At 38.6% G+C, this 23,732-nt stretch overlaps 1 protein-coding gene across 1 annotated transcript in view; it reads right to left on the bottom strand.

The window, feature by feature from the left end:
* Window positions 1–23,732, bottom strand: part of GABRA5 (gamma-aminobutyric acid type A receptor alpha5 subunit) — a 115,262-nt gene that overhangs the window by 85,270 nt on the left and 6,260 nt on the right. The window contains exons 3-6 of the mRNA XM_026845944.1: window positions 19,075–19,220; window positions 9,370–9,524; window positions 6,598–6,786; window positions 6,114–6,391 (exon numbers count right to left, since the gene is read on the bottom strand). Coding sequence (XP_026701745.1) covers window positions 6,114–6,391; window positions 6,598–6,786; window positions 9,370–9,524; window positions 19,075–19,220 — 768 coding nt within the window. The remainder of the gene's footprint in view (window positions 1–6,113; window positions 6,392–6,597; window positions 6,787–9,369; window positions 9,525–19,074; window positions 19,221–23,732) is intronic.

Here is a 23,732-nt window from a genome sequence, read left to right as displayed (position 1 = left end):
GGATGCGACGCGGGGCGGAGCGGGCTGGAGCTCGGCGGGGTTTTCCGGGGCCGGTGGCGGAGGGCCGTGGCTTGTCGGCATCGCCCCGCTTCTTGGGCGGTTCGGGGGAAAAAAAAAAACGATGCAGTTCGTCGGTAGACAAGCTGTGCCATGGGCGAGTGCGTTAACGATTGTTGAGCATCTAGAGCAGGCGCGATCGTGTATGGACTTTGGAGGAATTGTGATATTGCTTCTCAGAGTGATGCTGTTCGGGGGCTGTCAGGCTCACTGAGGAAAAGGGGGTGCTCAGTGTGTTTCTGCTGTTCGGTACCCCGGTCTTATAGTTTGGCGGTTTGCGGTTAGAAGCTGGAGTTGCTCTTTGTTGTCCTAACCCTAAATCTGAGGTGAAATTTTCATGTTCCTGAATAAATTACTCCTTCCCTTTCTATCTCAGATATTTCCTTCCCTTGTTTTGCAAACCTGAGGTAAAAAGACCTGCCTACTCTGCAATGCTGTAGTTATATTTATGACATTAAAAATAATAACCTGCATGTTTGGAAGCTGAGCTCTCTTTTAGTAAATATGACACATCACACTATTCCTCCTTCAAAGCGCTGTTGCAGTGTTACAAGCTGGCGTAGTTTGGCTTTATACATGATCTGTGCATTTTCAAGAATCCTGCCCCTTCTTTCACCTGCTTGACCCAAGATTCTGATAGGAACTTTTACTCATGATCTTTTTAGAAAATGGTTTTAAACAGAGGTACTACCTGTTTGCAAAGTGCCACCACTGTCTGCCTTTCTACTCATTCAGGAAGGACAAATGAGGTAGTTCTTACAAGAGTTTATTTTAGGTTTCTTCCAAATTCAGACAGCTGCAGAAACACCTCGTATATTTCACAGGCTTTTCTGTACCTGTGTGTTTGCTTCTCAAAAATAATAGAAGCTGAGTCTTTGAAGAGTAATTGAAAAGTCTGACTTCACTATCCCCACTGCTCCCTTCCCCACCTTTGGCTATGCTCCAGACTTAGGGAAGCACTACATTACGCATGAAATTATGATGTGACGCTTTGTGCATGTGAAGTGCCACATAGGCAATAAATATCTGAGAAAGGCAGAGTGAGATTGGAAGGACAATGAGGGGATGTATGCTGCATTTTGTGCTTTCCACCTGCCCGCCCCCCCCCAGCTGTGGTAAAGCCTCTTAGGTTTAAATAACAACTAGTCCAACCCACTGTAGCAGGCGTATAAGAAAAAGTAAGTAATTACAGTTCTTGTTATGCTGCTAGACTGAGTAATTAGATCTTGAATGATACAGGAGCTCTTCAAGAGGATGGGTGCCATCCCTTTCTCCCAGTGAGCCAGTGTACCAGTTACTTAAGTTTCTAGCTGCCCTACAAGTCAGTGCTGTTTCCCATTAATTGCCAGAGCTGTAAAGAGGTTTTTCCATTGCCCTCTCATGGGGTGATGCAAAGTCTGAAAAATACCAATACAGATCTTGCAACAGAAACAAATAAGTGTTTCTGAAGGGAGTTGCTGAAGTAGTATTGTTACAAAAATTGTATTAAATTACTTCAGGAAAAATGAACGGAAAGGGCTTCTGGTTGGTGAACACCTTACTACTACAGGAGTCTCAGTTGAGCTTGTCTCTTCTCCCTGTGAAAGAATTCATCTTTGACTAAGCACAGCTATATTTAAGTACTACCTGAGTTATTAATTCCATTTGTTTTAGGTAACTTTGTACTGATCTGCAAAGATTATTGAGTAAATACCAAGAAGTGGTGGGAAAAGATGAACAGAAGGAGCTTTTCAAGATTACTGAAGTATGCATTCTAAGATAGTAATTTGGAGGGGAAATAAAAGTCACACTTAGCTTGAAGATCTGAGGCATGGCTCTTGAACTTCATGCTGGTTACCAACTAAACTTTGAATATTTGACATATTCTTTCATTTAGTTCCAAGCAGATATTGTGAACATTGACCTTTAGCCTCATCAACTGCTGAACTATCTTACAAGAATTTCTATGAACTGTGTTGGTATGGACATTAATTCCTTTGATTTAAAACTAGACACTGGTGTAACCTTTTATAAATTAGCTTGTTAAAATTCATCTCTATATTAAAAATAAAATAACTAGAGAATTAACATTCTTCAATTTTATGAATATAAATAAAAAGTTATTACAGCAAGTTTTATTATACTGCCTTCTAGGCAGCCTGTAATGTAGCTTTAGTGATACAATGACAATTCTTTTTAACAAGAATTACAGCTTGTATCGTACTCTTTTCTATTGTTAATCAAACTACAGGCTTGTACATAATATAGCCCTCTATGAATCTTCAGTTACTGGTACTCATTTGGTTTTCCAGAATTTAAAAAATGTATTTATGTAGTTTTAGTCTTTCTGTTGAAAATTATTAAAAATCCTTTGCCCTCCATACACCCAGGCTACCTGTAGCTATTTTCTAGAATAGACTTACTGAATAGTAATTTGCATCTTCCTCAGATTACATGGAACAGTTAATATTTTCCTTTGCTTTTGATGCCGAAATGCTAAGCTGGATCAGGAGGACTGATGCAACTATCAGGACTGCACAGCATGAAATTGTTTCACTGAAAAGTTTTAATTAAGCAATTTCTATTTGATCTCTTAACATCTTGAAAATATTGAGTAGCATTATTGAAAATGTTACTCTGCTATACTGTTTATGTCATACTGAGAATACTAAATTTATTAATAAAGATAATATGCTTTGATATTTATAAGAGTTTATGTATGGTAGCAAGAATTAATTAATGAAGTTGCATGTACGAAGTGCATTGTTCAAGAAAGGGCTACAGTCTCTTAATGACCTGCATATATATGATTATCTCCACATGTGTTTTATTTCCCTGCTTCACCTGTGCATACTTTCCCATTATTATTTGCTTACTTCACAAATTATACCTGTAATTAGGTACTTAACCACCTACCTATTTTTCTGCATGCCTGCCATAATTGCATTTAAAACTGCTGTAAATGCCTGTAAAATTACAGTAATGTACATTCCAAACAAAATACTAATCAATAATAACAAATGTAATACTGAGAAGATACTGTAAGTCATCTTACAAATAAAGATTATGGAAGATTATTGTTGTCATATTTCAATAATTTAGATTTATGATTTAACATTTTACATGATTTGGGTTGATTGTGTTGTGTACTTTCTGTGTTTTAAAGGTATGTTTTGCTTAGATGATGTGAATTATGAAAGAAATAGTTCTCATGATTTTTACTAGTCTGTCAGCCTATTTCTAATCAGACAGTATCCACAATTGATTTTTTTTATAAATTGATTCTTGTTCAACATTTGGTCTATGAATCAAGTGCACTAGTTCCAGGTGTGTAATTTTCAGTCACCCAAATACTGCCATAGCTGTTTATCCTTAGGAAGTTAACTAATCAATACACTGAGTCTCCAAAGAGTCCCCTCTTTAAACTCATTATTATAGCTGGAAGACTAAGGTGCTGTGCTTTCATTTTACCATCATTTTAGGATGTGTTTTATAGTTTCTGGGAGGTAAAGCTGTAAAGTGGGTAGATAAAACAAGGGGATCAGTGTAAACATGAACCTTTCTCCTTAGATAAAATGTTTTTCAGAGAATAGTGTGATTTCCTGTAAGAAAGGAGACATGTGCTACTGCTCTGTGAAGTGTTGTCTGCATTCTCTTTGTGTATAGATGGGACCTCAGAGCTGTTCATCCAGGGTTTTTCAAAGGCTCTAATTTCGATAAAGTTAAACCAGCAAAACCCAGGAGGCACCATTGGCTATATAGTTATCCTGCTGTTTTGAGAATACTGTACTCAGAAAATTAGTTTGACATAAAGTCAGACCATAAAACTTACGAGTTATTGTTTCTGAAAAAGATTTAATCTTTTCTATGCTAACGCTGTAATTTTTTTTATTTTTACATATGTTCCACTATAAAACTGCAAGTATGCATATGGACTTCATTGGATGCCTGCTGATTTTCAAAGAAAATTTGACATCTTTCTGACAAACTGTGTTTTACTGCTGCTCTAAGGTCAACTAAAGTTCTTACTCACCCAGGGCAAATGTTGTCTACTTCTCTTAGATAGTGATGCATAAATAATTATTTTTAGGTGAATTAAGTTCATATTTCACCTGAAGTACTTGAAGGTGCAGAACCTTCATACTTCTGTTGATGAGATTTGTCACATCTTACTTCAGATGTCTAAAAAATGGGTTGGGATTCAGTTTTTGTAAATTGAGATGTAGACAATTAGATGTCTGAAGGAGAGCTGGATTGCTAAGCTCTACAACCGCAGTTAATGGAGCTCTAGAACAGAATGTGACTATTTAGGCAAGGTGTCTACTGTCATCTCGGTTTCATGGTATCATACTTGCTCTCCAATTTCCAGTCCAGGTTGGTGCAGATCTCTTTCAAGTCCTCTGCTCTGTGTGTGTGTGTGTGCTCAGTGCACATGTGTTAGACATGACACCAGCTCCTGAAATTTAAGCAACTGAGTCTTATTCCTGTCAATACAGGTGGTGGAGTCCAGAGAGCTATTTATCTTAAAATAAATAAGATACTTCAGTAGTACTTCTTAGGTATTTTAGGTGCCTCGAGGTATCCCATTTGGACACCAGCTGCCTCTCCAGAAGGATAGGGGACTCCCGTAGATCCCGTGCTGTACCTGCCAGCCCTATGCAGGAGTCCTGCATAATCCAGGGCATCCAAAATGACACCAGACATCCTTGCTTAGGTAAGTGAATTGTTCCCTAGGTGTCCAGCCAAAGCTCATTCTCCAGGTTCCCTCTGGTATCAGAAGGGGGAAGGCATTGATTCGTAACAGGTATCTTAGACATCTGTGTGTGGGATTGTTTTTCGGGGAAAGAATTGATCTGCCTGGGAGGTATCCATCTTTCCTGAATGACTATGGAGAGAACCAAGGCAACTTGGTTAGTCTTTGAGGGGCTGCAGCTAGGCAGAGTGAAATGTAACCTGTTTCCTATCATAAATGTAGCTTATATTTCCTGCCATAAACAGCTACTTTCTAAATACTTTGCAAACAGAATCTCGACAGTTACCTCAAGGAAATTATAACTGAGTTGTGACATATTTTGCTTTGAAGATTCAGATGGAAAAATTGAATTGTACTAATAGAGTGAATACAGAATAATTTTTATTGCAAAGACAAGTTTTCTAGTTAGAAGATTGATGTGCACAGTGCTTATAACTTGATCACAAATCACAATAGAATAGAATACATAACTTCACTGATTTTTGCTTGTATATACTTTATATTTTAATGTACGTAGGGAGACTAGTAGATCATACTAAACAGGTATGGCAGATAGACCATATAAATAATTTTGTGTGTGTATATATATATGAATGTGTTTGATAGATAATACAGGAAAAAAAAAAAAGTAGAAGAAAAAAGAAGTAGCTCCCAAGCAGGGAGTCATCTCCTGATGCCAGAGTACCCTCCCTGCAAAGGGTGCTGTTGCTGTGCTGGGGATGAGCCAGCAGCCATCCACTAGAAGATGGCAGCAGCAGGTACTGCTCCTGGAGAACAGACTTAGTGGGTTACCTTCTCTCTAGCTGCCAGCTGGTGATAAAAGCATCCTTCCTTCTAATCCTTTGTCTTGGCCCTATCCCTTTTTTCTTCCTCAGGACAGTACTCCCCAGAACTCCCCAATACTCAGAATGCTTCCAGCCTGCCACACTCTCTCTCACCACTGCTGTCATGTTTCGTAGTTCCTGCTGACAGAGAGAGAAGTGCTTGTATGGGCTGTTCAGAAATTAATTGCCAGTTTCAACCTGTAGGCTTGAAGTGGCATATCTCAGCTCAGAATAAAATTAATTAATCAAAATAAAAACCATTAGAATCAACACATTTTTGCCAACGAGAAACAAGCATATTTATTCCGGTTGCATAAAATTCTGGACTTCTGGAGGCGATGAAGTCATCAAAGGCGGTTTTAGCCTCCTCTTGGTTTCTGAAGCGTCTCCCACACAGGAAGCTGTTGAGATGCTTGAAGAAGTGATAGTTGGTGGGCGAGAGGTGTGGTGAGTACAGTGGATGAGGCAGAGTTTTGTAGCCCAGCTCGTTGAACCGTTACAGTGTCAAAAGTGCAACGTGTGGCCGCACGTTATCGTGGAGAAGGATTAGACCCTTTCTGTTGACCAGTGCTGGGCGCAGCCGTTGAAGTTTCTGGTGCATTTCATTGATTTCCTGGATGTACTTCGCCGCCGTGATTGCTTCACCTGGATTCAGGAAGCTGTGATGGATTAAACCAGCAGCAGACCACCAGACAGTCAGCATGACCTTTTGGTGCAGATTCGGCTTTGGGAAGTGCTGCGGAGCTTCACTGTAGTCCAACCACTGAGCCGATCGTTGCTAGTTATCATAGAGCATCCATTTCTTGTTGCATGTCACAACACAGTCAAGAAACGGGTCATTCTGGTTGCGAAAAAGAAGCACCGACAACACTACTTCAAAATGGTGATTTCTGTGATTCTCATTAAATTTGTGCGACACCATTTGTCGAGCTTCTTCGACTTTCCAATCTTCTTCAGATGCTCAGAAACAGTTGATATGCTTACCCTGAGTTCTTTGGCAAGTTCTCGAACAGTTGTGCATGTATCTGCTTTCACCAGAGCCTTCAATTCATCATCATCAATAGCAGAAGGACGTCTGCGACCTTCTTGATCTTCAAGGTTGAAATCGCCACGTCGAAATTTTTGGAACCAAAGTTGCACTGTCCGTGCGTTAACACTTCCCTGGCCATATACCTCATTGGTGTTTCAAGCAGCTTGCACTGCATTACATCCAAGTTTGAACTTGTAGATCTGTTGAAATTGCTGTTTTGACATCTGAACTTCAAACCTCCAAAATTTGTCAAAACCACAGTTTATAATTTAATTATACAGCGTGAAAGGTCATAACGAGCTTTTCAAAAATATATAACAGTACACCAGTCTAGAAGGTACTATCTCTGAAACATACACAAGGAAAATCACATTACAAAATGGAAATTAGTTTCCGAACAGCCTATAGCAGACAGTGTGATAGAAGAATGACTCCTGTTTGGTCGAGGAAGTTGATGGCAGACTTCTGCTTATCTGCAGAGGAAAGCAGCTGCTGTGAAGGGGAAGAAGTACCTGCTTATTCAGAGACAAGGAGGTAGTTAATGTTGCTGGGAGGTGGCAGTAGGCTTTTAAAAATGTTGAATCATCTTGACTTGGATGATGAATTAGATATAATCTGTGATGTCATCAGTCTGGAATAAGTGCAAACATTTCAGGGGACAAAAAGGGAATTCGAAAGGATGTTACAAATTAGAGGAATGGCCCTAAAGAAAGAAGGGGCAAGCACGATGTGCTACATTTTGTGAGGAAGGAAAAATCCAGTACTTAAAATGAGAAAGAATTGGCTAAGCAGCAGTGCAGAAAAGAAGGATGAGGAGGTTTTACTGGACCAGAGTCTAAAGTAACTGAAAAAGTTACTCCAAGTCACAAGTGCAATGCAATTGGAAAAAAAAAAATACACATCTTGCATACATAGATAGTGTCATTCATGAGTGACAGGGGTTTCTTTGTTCACCATTAGTGAAGACTGAGCAAGAGTACTGTGTCTAGTGTTTTTGCACTACTTGCAGGGAGATGGAAGTGAATGGGAGGTGTAAGGAAGGAAACAAATGTTTATACTTAAAATAATCAGAAAATAGGGTGTATCAGTAATGCTGAAGTAAATGAGTTTGTTTAGCACTGAAAAATAGGATGGAGAGCGGACATAATTTTCCCAATATGTAGGAACCTGGTGGTGAGAGGAGGATGATCATCTTAGAACCAATTAAAGTAAGACCTGAAGAAAGGAACTGATTTCAGATTAATTTTCAACTAGCTACAGTGTTGTAGTATGTCCTTCGTTGCAGATTTTCAAGCAGAGACCAGAAAAATAGCTCTTCCAATGATGTTGCTCTTGCCTCTGAAGAGGCTGGGTTAACTGATGCTTTGAGATCTTTCCAGCACTGTATTTCTGTGAATTTCTACTCTGATTTAGTTATAATTTATGTCAGTGCTCCCCCTGAGTTGTACACCTGTGTGTCTTGGTATGGTTTCAGATGCCCCTACTGATTTCACAGTGATGCTGCAGAAGATCAGGAGTTTCCTATAGGTCATTTGTAACGCACGTCAGTGTCATAAGGATATGCCACATCACCTGAGATGTTATTAGTTACCAGGATTGTGTATGTATCTTCATTGTGGTTTTGGTATCTTTGCGTTGATTGCAGCAGGCATCACATGTATGTCCTTTCAAACATACTGGTCATAAAAAAGAGAGTTGTAATGTACAAGGTCAGGACTTCTGTGCATATAACCGTAATTACATTTTTCTTCTGTCAACAGCCTTTCATCATGCCCAAGTAATGAAGAAGTACAATAATTTAAGTTATGCAGGAGTGGAAGGTTCACAGAATCTGGATTTATGAATTTATACCTGCTTTATGCTTAGCTATTTTTCACATTCCTTTGAAGACAGAAGAAAAGAGAAAGGAAAGTGATGTTTATGAAAGATTTTTATTCATGCACTGAGTGCTTATTCAGACAATTTAATATCTGTAGTCATACAGAAAGCTTAGCAGTTTGATAAAGGCATGGCAGACAATCTCATGCTTGGAGGAAGACAACATACAAACGCAAGAACATCCATGACACATCTGACTAAAGGTCTGCCTAGCCAAGTGTCCTGACTCTGATGCTGGCTGGTAGTGGATGCTTAGGAAAGAATAAAATAAACACATAATATCAAGTGCAATCTATCAATACTGAAGGATGATAAAAACTTGCCGTGGAAGAGGTTGAGTAATATTTAGTTACCATTAGGGGTTTTAGCTTATCCAGGATAAACTTTCTTTTTTCTCCCCTATGACACACAGTCATAAAAGATAGCTGGAAGGAGAATAATTTCAAAAGGAGAGTTCATGTAATATTTGTAATTGAATTTCACAGTTCCTTATAACTACAGAGATTGCAAGGAAAAAAATCCCCAAGTCTAGGCATGTCTAATTCATTATTCACTATTACGGATTTGAACCAATAATTTCAGCAAAATAATTTGTTCTCTCAGCAGTTAGGAACTGGTTACAGGTTGCTGTGATAATGTAACCTGCAATATGAATGTAATACTGCATACAGCAGAGAGGGAAGGTACAACAGCTGTGCTGGGAGGTCTGCAGTTACACTAGATAATTGGCAGTTCAATAGCAGTTAATGACTTTTTTTCTTTACACTAATAGGAATGTTGAATTTTCATTAGTTCATGGGTATGTCTCCATAGCACAATACAGCACTCTGCAGAGATGCCAGACATACCTCTGGTGCAGCTAGTACAGTTTCTGGAAGCCCTGAAGTTATGTCGATACAGATCCCTGTACAGGATGGCCCTTGAATACAACTTGTTTCACAGGCTTTTAATAGGTTATCCAGTGTATGACCAGCATGCAGCCAGAGCTGATCATCAGAGTTCCCTTTAACAGAGAGTAGCACTTCCATAAGACAGTATTTTTTGTCCTAAGACAGGTATTTAAGGCAGTAAGGACAACTGTCCCTCCAGAAGTGCCTGTCTAGAAGTGCTAACAGGGTAATGGGATGGAGAAGGCAATGAGAAGAGTTGACTGTCCTAGAATAGATGCTCAGTGTTTAGTTAACGTTGGGATGAATTCCACCTATTGTTAATCCTTAACCTGTCTTTTTGAAAGTAAGTAGAACACTGTGCTGAACTGGTTCAGAGTTAAATCTTTAGCAGCACTAAGTAATATTACCCAGCAGGTTAATGCATGTAAAATTCTGTATACAGTTTGAACTATGGAGGGTTTGTCCGGTAGACTTTGTCTGAGTCCTGAGTCAAAACACATGTAGAACAGAGCAGATAATATTTAAAAACAAGCTCAAATCCATGTGATTAAAAATAGCTCGTCCGTTGCTCTTTTAATTGAGATATAAGGTAGCCCCGCTATCGTGCTCTGCAGGTCTGTTAACCCTGAACTTACTTGGAAGGAAGAGATTTATTCCCTTGAGTCAGACATGGCTGTTGCCTGATCACATCAGGGAATTTTAACATCTCATTCAGGTGATTACTTATCCGTCATAGGCTTAGTGTGTGAGCTCATTGCTGAGTTATAATGTCAAATGTTGAGGTGTAATCCAATTCACACACCACGTGAGCTCAGCTGGGCAGGGCCCTCCACTCTTTGCACTGGGCTTGTGCAGAATCAAAGAGGTGAGGGCTTCCCATTCCAGGAGTTGAGCTTGGCTGTGCTCACATTCTACAGTGGGAAAATAAGTCTGGAAGAGTTAAGAAATTAATTCTGCCAGACTGGGAATGCTAAAATGTAAACTACTGGAAACTGTTTTTCTGCTTAATCAAAAGTTACTTTGTAAGCAGGTAGCTATTTTTCTTGGTGGTTTCTGATGCTACTGTGCCTTTATAAATGCACTGAAATTTTGAAGCTGAAAATAATAGACAATACATGAATGCATTTAAATTCTGAATTTTAGAATACACCAACTCAAGGTGGGAGTACTGAGTAATGTGGTAAGTCTTGTTAGTCATTAAAGATACAGAAGATAAACTTGGGCCTTTTTTTGTCATATGACATGCTTATTTTTTTATGTACCAGCAGTGATATGCTTTAGCTTCTGACCTCCTGGGCTATTCAGAAAATGACACTTGGCTTTTCTATAGCATTTTCCAATCATGTAAAACAGGCTTTCTGTTTGGATAGCAAAAACAGCTCCCAAACCAACAGGAATTTTGCATAGCAGACTGTTAGCAGAACTTGAAGAATAGATGCAACCCTTGATTTTGTTTTCAGAAGTACCCCAGAAGCTATGGATCTTCTAGATTTAAGAGTAGTGATGCTCCTGGTAATCTGAAGAATATCAAGACCCTTGTACTTGAGCACGGTGCCTGAGCTCAGGCATACACTCATTGTGTTAATCATTAGCGTGGACTTAGCCTAGCATTTTCCCATGTGATGGTTGGGTACTTGGAGGTTAGCACATGCCAGGTCCATTCCTAGTAGGCAGCTTGGATGCAGCTACTTGTTCTGTATGATAAGTTTATCTAGATAGAAACAGACCATGCCATGCCACTTGTCCTTTGGACCAGAAAACTCCCTGGCCTACTTTATGTGCTAGGCTACATATATCCAAAACCTGCAGTTCATTGCATCTGTGAGAAATTATGGACCCTCTCTAGTGGGAGAGCTGTGACTATCTGACTGACAGTATCTGTGTTAGCAGATAACTCATTGTAAGAAGATAACTCATTGTAGAGAGCTTGTTTCTTTCCAGTTGCCATACAGGGAGCACAGCTTGGGCCAAATACCTGTCTGTTAGGCTTCTGACAGTAGGTGAGGTAAGTGAATGCCACCTGCATGTCCTCTTGACTCTGCCCTGCTGTTGGAGCTCTTTGTTTCTCTTTAAGGACATGTTTTCTCGAGGTCCTTCCTGGACAGATGTCCTCTGCACACTGGGAAACTGCTGTCGCAAACTTGTTTCTTGTAGACAAGCTCTGTCACTTGGTCTTACTTGCCTTCATACTTGTTGATAGTGACTTCCCACACAGTTGGAAAGCTGTGTGTTGAGCTGCATCACAGAGCAGAAGGCTCTGGTAAATTAGTGATAGCTACTGATGGAGAGAAGAAGGAACTTGAGGTGGCATCTGAACCAGTTACGCTGGGCAGTTAACATGCATTTAAATCTAGATGGAGATGTTCACCTCAGTTTAGGTAGATCATGGTCTTTTTATGGAGCATTTCCAGAGTATTTGCCTCTTCATTAATACAAACTAAAGAAAGTACCAGCATCCCCTGCGCAGCCTTCGTTAGACACCTAGGTGCAAGCTAATTGCCTAAATGAGCTGGGTTGGACTTCACCTTTACCTCGTGTAACAGAGAGAGCAGGTTGTCCTTGGGCAGTAAGAGATTATAAAAAGTAAAGAGAAGTAGTTAGCAGTACCTGTGTGTTTGTGTGATGAACGAGAGGTGATGCAGAGAAATCAGTTTTAAGGAGGAAGTATTTCAATTCCTTTTAATCAAAAAATGGTGTCTCCTTTGGCATTTCTTCCATTTTTTTTCTTCAGAAAAATGGTTGATCTTGGGAATAGATAAGCTATTTTAAAAATGTGGATTATCTGCCTACAATTCTTTTCATAAACCCTCCCCCTTAAATGGACAGAAAAAAAAAAAAAAAAAAGGAGGAAGAAGATGATTGTCAGTGAATTAGAAAATGCATTTAAGATAGTTGATCAGCTTATCTTTGCTGTAGAGCCACTTTAGTCACAGGCTCATATATTATTAACCTGACCATAAAGTACCGCATCAAGGTTGATACTGTACATCTTTCCTGGCATATCCATTTATGTGGTGCTAGGTGCCTTTTGAATTGGATGCTGAAGCTGTAATTTCGAAAGGGAAGCCAGGAGTTTGCATAAAGTAATCTTGTTATCCATTAGAGAAGTATTTCTTTATCTTTACATAAAAAAAAAAAAAAAAAATTCAACATCTGAAGATCCCTTTAGCCTCCCTAAAGGAATAATCTAGCCCCAACACTTGTGATGTTATCCCCTTCCTTCATTAGTCAGATCTAGAAGGATCTCATTTATAATCTTGCCTTATATCCCTCTAATTTACCCGCAGAGACACATGTATAATGTCATTTAGTAATCTGGCACAAAGGCTTCTGTATGTGCAAAGTAGTTTAACTGAAAAAAAGAATTATTCCACTCAGATATAAGTATACTTATTAATTCAACTGCTGGTGCTCATTGAGCAGCTGTCTTTAAGACAGAAGTCATAGTAATTTGTTACTACTTTTCCCTAAAAGCCCCTGAATGATATTTTTTTTTTTTAATAGCTCAGGAAAGTGACCAAATCTTATGAGACTCCTGTATGAATCTTCTGCAATTTTTCTTTCTCTTGCCTCTTGATTATTCACATCATGCTCTAAAGCAGGAGGCTGCGTTTTTCTCATTGTTATTTTTCTAGTCCTTTTCCTAATGTGTACAGTCTACCAAAAAAAAAAAAAAATCTGTTGTGGGAAAACCAAATCCCTCCCTCTTTCCAAAACCACTGCTGGATTAAGCTAAATACAACTGAGTTATAAAATTCTTTGCAACATTATATGGTGTCTGATTATAACATTTACAGAGCAATATTGAATGTCATGTGCCCTACTAGGTGTGGCATTGTTTAATCCTATGTCTCTTTATACATTTATATGTTACTGTGACTTCCTTCATGGTAATAAAACCAAAGCAAACCTGAAATAAAATGTGATGAATCTGTACTTCATGACAGACCACTTCTGAGGAATTCGATTAAAACACAGCAATAAGGCAGTAACAATGCTGAAGATTCAGAAGATGGATTTAGTTAATTGCTTCTAGAGGACACAAAATGAAATACTGCCTTTCAGAGATGAGTGATAAATCTTCAGCTATATGGAAATAATGGGTGTGAAGAATTGACTAGATGTAATGTTGATTAAGGCAATCAAAGGATGAAAGTGTCAGGGTTACTTTTCAATCTGTCATTGCTTTGTGGCCATCTATCATGGCAACCTGATTTTGTCCTACTGAGAGTACTGGTATGTTTCTGTCTTTTTCTCCCTGTTGTCCCTCACTGAATCTTCATGTCTTATTACATTCCGGTTGGTTTTTTGCCAGAAGTGTGGTATTTTTTCATCAGTTCTTGCAGCATAACCAACACACTACCAGTTAGGCTTTTTCGTATTCTTCAAGACATCCTTGCCCACAGCTGGCTACCCTGCCTCATCACTCAACACTCAGCTTCACATCCTTTTCTGTGTCTCCTTTTCTGCTGATGTGGCATGGCTGTCAATACAGGCATATTAATTTTTTTGAAGACAGAAAGAGCTTATTTTTAATGATATTGTTATGCTATGCCTTATTTGTGCCATATAAATAAGAAGGAGTCAAGTCTTTAAAAGACTCGAGGAACCAGACCTTTGCAAAAAAATCCTCCAGTTTATTTCTACCTATGCTTTTGCTGTAGTGAGCCGTACTGTAGGTGGTGACTGTTTCTAATAGAGAACACAGGGAAGGAATGGGGGAGAATTGTTAAATTTTTAGATTACTGTAAGATCGTAGTGGAGTGAAAGTTCGATTTTATTTGGTTAGCGTTGCTCAGCAAGGACAGGGTTTTTCACAAAAACCATTGGTAAGTAGTTACTCAGAAGGAGCTGTAGTCTCCACGTGATCAAAAACATATATTCAGTGTTCTCCAAGACACCTACTTTATTGATTGACTGAAAAAACTCCAGAGGAGATTATTTTATCATCTTGTGTCATATCAGACTTCTGAGGAACACACTTTCCTTTCCAGTGTCAAATCTGGCTATTACATGCAGTGGTACAATTTCAGTGGGGTCAAAGAGAAGAGATTCTGGCCCATCTTTTGTCGGCTGTCACACAGACTGGCAGAAGCAAAGCAATCCAGCACTAATGTCAATATCCTGACCATCAGATTATCCCGTTGTGTCTTCATAGGATGGCACAAAAGCTACAGCCACGCAGATCTTCATGCCAAGACTGGAATTTTTAAGCAATTATCATAGCCTGATTTTTTAGGTGCCTTGAAGGGGGAGAAGTGGCCATGCCTTCCATCCTGTGTATACTCTCTGAAAAACTAGGACTACAGCATTGTGAGTATTGGTAAAAGCAGCAGAAGAATTATATGTAATTACAAGACTAAATTCTGAAAATACTTTGAATCTTTATTTCTTTGAAAAACTTATTACAGACATAACTTTTTTTGATCGTCCCATGATCTGGATGAATTTTAGGTCTTTTTCTGCCCTCACCTTGTTTCTAAAAGTAGCAAAACAGGTAGCAGAACTGCAGCTGGTATTCAGTTCAACATCTTCATACAGGTGCTCACTGTATTACTTAACACTTTAGCTTCGCAAGAATGTTGGCTGGGATTGTTAAATGTGGATGTGTTTCTAAAACTTGTCCTTTTGCATTAATCACTCTGTCTTATCTTTGTTGTTGTTAATCAAGTGTTCTCTTCAGTGGCCACCAGTTGTAATGCTAGTCATGATACCTGCTGTTGTCTAGAATTGTACTGTAAGTTTTGTATATGAGAAGGGCTTTTTTAATCCAGAGGTCTAGGAAATAGCCAGATCCTTTTCGGGAGTCTAGCTGTTGGTTGTTGTCTCAGAGCTGAGGATTCCCTTTGGAATGGCATGCTGTTGGAAATACCTCCCTGGAGCTACTACCCCCTTTCTGTCCAAGTGAGACATGGAGAGAAGCTTGTCGGGATGAGCAGAAGACAGAATTTGTGTGCAACAGGGTCTGCTTGACACTTAAATGACTCAGCAGTATTGTATTTCTGTAGTCCTTGCTCTGCTGCAGTTCATGCTGGAGCTGGCTCAGTCTGGCCCTTTGGGATCAGAGGAACAAGGAGGTGATTTAAGACAACTTTTCCCATTTTTTCCCTCAGCTGTTCTGACTGTAAAGTCTACCTGATGAAGATCTGATCCTCACATTTTCACAACAGTGCTTTCTTAATTCTTTTCAAGCAAAACTCCCAGTGAAAAATACAGAAACTGAATAAAAAAAGTTTTGTTTGACTCAGTGTTAAGTATCTGCCAGCAGGTCCAATGCCATTTTTTTCTTGGTTTCCCTTCATGGGAATAAACAAACTAGAGCACTAGACACTGGTAAGAGCAGGGAAAAAAGTTTATTAATTATTCAATAATCTCTAGAGGCTTAGTGTCATTTAGAGTTAATGTATATCCCAAAGATATTATTAAAGATTTTGCAGTTCAACAGTTACTGTCGGATCACAAAGAAGTATCCTTGGGAACTGAATTTCCCTGGTGTGAGTTCATGTGTGTTTCTTCTGCTGTCCCACCTCGACTCTCATCTCCTTCTTGTGACACACAAAAAAGGCAGGAGGACACATGTATAGACATGCTGCCAATAGACCACGACAGTTTTGGAAAATGTTCCTGAGTACTGGAAGTCCAACCAAACCTACTAATAAATTATTGGAGCGCTTCATGGGATGGTTTTGGCCCCTGCCAGCTGGTGCTCCTTCAGAGGCTTCCCAGGTGCTGCTCAGAATTCTGCATGAGCCACAGATGCTTCTGATACCCAGCTAATGTATAGCCACTCCTTTTTGGAGGGTGAGAAAGTCTAATAGTAGGGACTTGAGATACGGGCAGATGGCCTCAGTGCCAGAGTATATGTTTTATATTCTAGTCATGTTTAAATCACTAATAGAGACATAGCCATAGAGTCTCTTTGAGAAATTTATATACTGACCTGTAAGCCTAACAAATTCAGCTTTTTTTTGGTACCAGATGTACTGGCTGTACTGCACTGAGCCTTATTAAGCATCCTGGCTAAGCCACACTTGTTGAACCTTTAAATAAAGGTGAATTCTCAGCCAGAATTCAGGGCTGCTGAGAATTCCCCACAGTCTTCTGTGACAGAAGGCTCCAGTGATGTTTTCAGTTCAGCTTTTCCCAAAGAATTTTTTTCTGAAGGAAATGCATGACTTTAGAGTCAACAAGGCTCAGACCTATAGCTGATGCTGCACTGGCAGGTTGTCCCTTTGGGTGCGATGGCCAGCTGCATGGATGCCATCACCCTGTGCTTTTCATCTTTGACACCATTAGGGCCTTTCTGTGATGCAAATTTTGCTTCCACTTTCCCTTGTACTGCTCCAAAGAAATATTTGATGTTCAGCATGTATGAGAGATGAGGGAGAAAATGTTGATGAAGTTAACACAGATAAAAATGTGTTTGATGTGTACTGATCAAACCAGGTAATTTTTTTTTTAATGCTATGTAGAATTATTTTGCAGGCTTTATGTTAACAAAAGTGGGAAACTGTCTATTTTGGAAACATGTCAGTGGAGAACGAAGCTGACTGACATCTCTATTTATAGCATCAATCTGTAAGATTTCCATTAAAAATGCCTTGTCCACACTGAGCTGATGAGACCTACTTGCGTGCTCTGCAGGCTGACCTTTGAGCTGCTCATTGGGTCCAGAGGGTCTGGTTCTGCCCAAATGCGTCTCTTCTCAAGAGCCTGACAAGTGAGATGTGGGTGGGGGATGGATAGTTACAAAACCAAGGTACAATACTGTACCTCTGTAAGGGAATTCATTACCAGAATGTCATGTTAACCACATATTTGAAATAACTGTGGAAATTTCTTTTCACTGGTAGGTCTCAAAGTTCCATCTAAAGCAATTAAATAATCTTATGGTATGGGACCACAGATGAGAGGTGGGATGTCCTACAGCCTTCAGCAGACCAATGACAGATCCTGCTTGCCTGACACCTGGTCTAGTTTTTAGTGACAAAGGCTGGTACCATGCAGCCCAGCAGGTGTAGATCTGCAGAATGCAGCTGGATGCCTGATGTCCACATTAAATGCTTTCTGCTGTGTGTTTGCTTTGTAGAACTAGTTCTGGTTTGGTTCTGCATAACAAATTATAGTTGGACACACTCTAGGTGTGTTTATGGACAGCATCTGTGGTTTGGGCCCGTCCAAAGGGAATAAAGTTGACATGCTCCAAAACAGTTTTGCAGCATGAACCAAGGTGTAGTAAGGGAGAGCAGTTGACCGATTCACTTCAAAAGCACATTCTCAATTTGAATAACGGTGCTAATATAGATAACTCAAAGCCATTCTGACTCCCATTTTTAGAATGAATTGTCATTTCATTTTGGGATGCTGAAGTACATCTCCCATCTGATGTGTTATTTGTTCATTACTTAATTAGCAACTAGTTGTGAAGTGATATCTTCATCTTTATTCTCATTTCTGTTTATGAGAAGCAGAGGTAAACGGGTGTAAGAATTGCCATATCAGCTCATAGCAAATGTCTTTTAGCCTGATATCATATCTCTGACTTGGGCTAGTATCAGATGTTTAGTGAATAGCACAAAAAAGTGATACTACCCTAGAAAAATCTCCCAGCCTCCATGATTTTCAGTTCAGGAATATCTGTGATTGCAGCTGGTTTCTTAATGCTTAAGCTAAGGAATATTTAAATAAATTATTGTGTTTATTTAGCTAATGTGCACCTAGATAAAAGATGTGTATAGATTTTGACCACATTTTTCTTTGTAGATCATACTTTCTACAACGTATTGTTATAACCTGCGTCATCATCGTTGTTAGATGTGCTCATTAAATCCCCAAAGCTGTCCAGTGTTAATCACTGACATTGCAGTGAAATCTACCTCCGTGCACTCATGCAGATTTCTGGCAGTTGCTTGCTTTCACCAACTGTTTTCTCAGAATGCCAGAATGCTTCAATGTACAAACAGTATAAAGCAGTCTGTGTCTGTCTACGACTGTAAAGGGGAAAACCTGTAAACTTTCCCCAAAATTTCTAGACTTTTCCAGTCAGGAAATCTCAAAGCAGCAGCTCTTTTGCTTTAAATCACACTAGTCCTTAAAAATCTTTCTGAAGGAATGTTTGAATTATGCTATTGGGAATTCAAGAAGGGAAAGTCCGAGTGTCTTTGCATATTCAGTCATGAATTAATTTATGTCTGAGACTACTTTTCCTCAAGCTCCTTAGTTCTACAGTATAACATATAGGAGTGTGTAATCCCTGAGATGAGAGTTTCTAATGACTTCAATGAACTTTAAAAAAAAAAAAGTAATACATTTTGAAAGCTGTTAAAATCTGTCTTCTTTTAATGCAGAATGGGTATTGAGAGCAGGTGATCTTTCAAGAACTCTTGACTCCTCCCTTTCCAAAAAAAGATAAAGCTTCAGAAGTAAGGCATTGTTAAGTCTAGGACAGAAAATAAAATAGCGATCAGGATTAAGTATTGCATCTCTTGAAGTAGACAATATGATTTCTATTTGCATCATAAAAAGGTGGAAAATGGGATATTATTCCTGTGGTCAGGGCATGCTTGAGTTATGGTGCTTGGAGACACACACCCCTATTCAGGAGATGGTGATGAGTTCCCGGGTGTCTCAGATCAGACATAATCTGTGTTTCCCACTACCTACGTAGTAGACCTTTCACTGACACATGATCATAACTTCTCAGTATGTACTTTCTCGCATTCTTCACCTCGGCATCTTCTTCGCTGTTATCTACCCTGGAACTGGTATAGAGTTTTCCAGATAAGTCAATCATTGTAGCCTCAGGTATGCTAAAGAGCAGGAAGAGGATGGGGAGTGGGCAAAGGGAGAAGCTAATCCTCGCAGTAGTTTTCTCAGTCTCAATTGTGATGCTTCAAACTGCTCAAATTCTTCTCTAGTGGGTTATTTCAAGGTCTTCCAAGACTATTTTGGCAGAATGACCAGATGGTGTAAGAGAAATCACAAGTGACTATATGTCCTCCACCCATCCTTAACCACAGTGGTGAGTTGTCAGACTCCAGTATGGATTCCTGCTACAATCAGATAGGCAGACAACAGATTCAAGGTGCCTTTTGAGGAATTAGAGCTCTTATTCCTGCAGGGTATGAAGAACTCCTGTAGAAGCCTTCCAAAAGAAGTCTGAAGTGTAGGGATGGAGGACACCAAGTAGTAGACCGACTGTGTTGTGAGGTCTTCTCTTGAGGCCACTTCCAGATGAAAACCATTAATTGAGCTCTGTGGGAATCACTTAATGGCAATTTTATTATTCATGTATTTGGCCTAGAATCATCAAGTTTTAGCATTTAAATATTTTCAATACAACTTCTTTTGAAAAATATTTATTGGGAACAGTCAAAATGTTTTTTATCATAATGCTGATTTATTTTTTTTCAAGGTAGTGCTAATTTAGTATGAAACTACTGAAATATTTACTGAAATGTTGCAACAAAACACTGATTTTCTTCAAACAGTTTTTTTTCTAAATGACATTTTGTCAAAATCAATATATTCTGCAGTAGTACTCTTTAGCAATGTGGAAACAACTACAGTGCTATTGGAATCTACTCATTATGGTGCTAAGTGCTCCTAACAAAGTAAAAGTGTGTGTTTAACAAAACTGGTGTCGGCGTGCCTGCTGAATCTCTTTAGTACAAGTGGGAAAATAAAGACTTAAAATAGCCTTTATTTACTTACTACCATGTCAGAGCAGTAGTGCAGCTTACTCCAGGAGTGCAGAAGTGTATTGAAGGCTGAACTTTCAAGCCCTTATTTTCATTGTTATTTTAGACAGCACAGGTAACACCAGTGTTTAAACACATGATGATCACACCTTTGCTTTGTAACTATATTCCATGTCATGGTCTAGCAAATCTCTGCTTGAAAACAATTTATTACATAGATATGCTTTGTCATTTATTTGTTTATTCATTTATTTGTTAACTTTCTTCCCAAAGAGGCTTCATGGAGCAGTTTAGTCCTTCAGACTGAGATCCAGTTGCATCAGATGCTTTCAGAGAAGTAAACATTACATACCTATTAAATATTTCTCTGAAGATTGATAGTTACAATCGATTCTGACTGACTAATCTCAAAGATAGTGTATGAATATACTCTATCAGGTAAGCCTTTATGATCCTTTGTAAGGTTACATCCACTCGACAAAGGTCTACTGATTCTAGAAGAGTATTTGCTCTGTTAAGTTAGTTGAATGAGTATATGAAGAATATGTGAGTCATTATTTGGTCCTTCTCACTTTGGATGGGCAGATGTGAAGGGATGTTAGCATCTTTTGCCTGATGAAGTCTAGGATGAGAGGTGTAGTGTTAGGTCTGGTTATATCAACCAGTGATGTGTGTACAGATAGAACAGCGTATCCTTAAACACACAGTAAGCTGGTTGAACTGAAGCAGAGCCTAAGTGTTTTCTATACTGAGATTGTAAAAGTCTAATACATGTTTAGACTGGCCTGTTAATTCCTAGGTAAGACCATGGGTCACAAAAATCACAGAAAGCCTTAGACTCTCAGGGTAGACTTATTACTGGGGCCATACTGAGAATTTCATAGTCCTCAAGATCCTGCTGTCATGCTTAGAGTCCAAGCTCAAGAAAGTAGCTCCAGGTGCATTCAGTGATGCAGCATTTGTAAAGACCATGTCACTGCATTACAGTGTTTCCTACTGGAGCAGCAAGTCAGCTTTAGAAATTACTCTGAAATGGAGACTGAATCTCCAGTTTGATGTGTAATTTGCCCAGTTATTTTTTCAATAGATTTAATAAGTTTTTTTACACTTTAACCATCACAGAAAGTATATATTTTATTTCTTCAGTAACATATGTAGCTATATGTCATAGTGAATTATAGTAAGGAGGAAAGTAAATATTCCAGTTGAAACTGAAAGCCTTTCTTGAAGTTGTAGCATTTTCTGTGCTGTCTTCCAGTGAGACTGCTTGAGCTGTCTTCTTGCCAGAACCTCCTGAATTGCTGCAGCAAGTTTTTTTCCTGTTTTTGGTGCTGACACAATGACATGCATCTCAGATGCTAGCTCGCTTCTTCTGACATGCACCCGATACAGGTGACAAACTTGTTTCATCACTAAAATCATTCCATGACCCAACATGTGAGCTGCTATCCACAATACCTCACTTCTGAAGTTAGTGACATTTTCTATCAGTTGGGAATTAGGGGTTTTTAAAGATACTGTATATCATCTCCTGTAAGAAAATAAGATGGTATTCTACTATGCTACATTTCACTAGTACAGTTTAGATTTGATGCAGTACAACATTGTTACAGATCTAATTAATCACCCCTCTGTAGAAGGCCCAGGTTTTGTTCAGGTTATTTTTTTTTTTGGCAAGTATTGCATTTTCTTCCTTTGCATGTGAAATAATTTAGTATCAGGGTGGCATCACTTAACCTTCATTAGTTACATATATGGGAAATAATCCTAAATTGACTGGAATGACAATTGCAAAACACATTTTAGGGCCAATATTTTAAAAAACATGTTAATTTTAGAATCATTTCACAGAGGAATACAATAAAATACGCAGGCAAAAATCCCAACTTCAAAGATATCTTTGTAGTGGCTACTAAAAATACATTAACATAAAAAATTCTTTCTTATAATTTTGTTTGTATCTTAACCGATGCATTAGACTTCCAGTTCTGTGTACATGTTAGAATAAAAATAAATGTAAAAATTATTCATGTAGTAGTGCATAGACAGGCTTGTAATTATTTATAACCCATTGATTGCTTAATAGAACATTAGTCATCTGAGTTTTCATTTTGTTTTCCTTTCAGATAATTCATAATATTAGAAATAAACAAAGATGGACTTTGAACATTTTACATGAATGTGTCCTGGCCTGTTGTCATTTAGTTTTTCATAATGACCTTTTGGTTTTTGTACAGATTGTGTTTCTGCTTGAACAGTTCTTATGTGTTTTTGTAGTGTCTCAACTGCTTCTCCTTCTAAGGTAGGCATTTGCCTCCAAGGTACAGTTCTGTGTTACACTCAGTCTTCTGCAAATCCAGTTAACATTTTAGAAAGGTAATATCATGGATAATTCTGTGTTCTCAGAGTAGTAAATAAGATGAACCAACGCTAAATGTTGTATTGTTTCACTCAACATTGTTTTTTGTTCCTGTACATTAAAAAATATCGGTTTAAAGAGTATCCTTCTTTCAAACCTGTCGTGCTAGTAAAACTAACTCCTGTTTCCATTTCCACTATGAGCATTTTTTTCCCATGGATAAGATTACAGGATAAAAAAAGTGTTCATTTTGATATATATTCCCTTTTACTAGAGTCGCTGAGTATTTTTTAATAATAAATTAGATGACTGCAAGCAAAACGTAGAGAAGTAGCACTGAAAAATGTTAGTTCCTCCTTTCTTTCATGCAGTTTCACTATTTAAAGTTTTCAAAATCAGCTGTAGACTTTTATTTACTAACATGTTGTGGTTACAACTCTGAAGGTATACTTTTTCATTGTTTTTACTGCAGAGTTTGATAAAATAGCAGTTCTAACATCTCCCTCTGCCAGTTATTTTAAATGGTCTTTTATACTTGGAGCTCCTCATAAATTTCTGATGCTAGTGTCAGTGAAGTTTGTTACCAGTTCTTGTACGGCAATGATGTATAGTGCGTATTATAACGCAGCGACGTGGCCACTGGAGGAAAATCCCTCTAAATAAGCTATGAGTTATTTAATTCTAAACTCCCAGAGCAACCCAAAGAGTCTCTAGAGGCTCTGGGTAGGTTTTCTGCTCTGTTAATTAAAAATTATTTTTTAATGTAATAAATTCATAATCCCTTTGTTGTCATCTGTTAGATGTGTGGATAATTTCTAGCTAGAATTCTTCATTTTGGCTTAAATGTTTTTATCGTGTTCTTGAGTAGAAGAATGAGAAAATACAGCTTCACCTTTTGAGAATATAAGCTATTTTAAAATATAAATTTGTCTTGCTGTTTTTATTATTTACTATATCATGAAGAAGCAGAGAACTGAAGAATCAGGAAAAAAACATTATTCTTCCTTCAGTCCTAAATCTACTGCTTCCACTAGAAATTAGATGGAGCTTGAAATACTTACTGTCCTCTCAGAGCCACTAGATTAAAACAAATTGAGATTAATTAACTTTCCCAGTTAATGCATTTGGGGGATCGCAGAAGGAACTGTTCAGTCCAGTGGTGTGAGCGGCAGGCATTGGTGAATTGGTGAGTGGGTGAGGCAATGGACTGTTCCCTGCCCCCCCCCCCCCCCCCCCCCTGAGCAGTGAGAATTCACTTTTTA

This window comes from Athene cunicularia, assembly GCF_003259725.1.
Source record: "Athene cunicularia isolate RWA chromosome 1 unlocalized genomic scaffold, athCun1 chr1_part1, whole genome shotgun sequence".
Taxonomy (NCBI): domain Eukaryota; kingdom Metazoa; phylum Chordata; class Aves; order Strigiformes; family Strigidae; genus Athene; species Athene cunicularia.
Note: the sequence above shows the minus strand (reverse complement) of the source record. Positions and strands in the feature narration are given on the sequence as shown.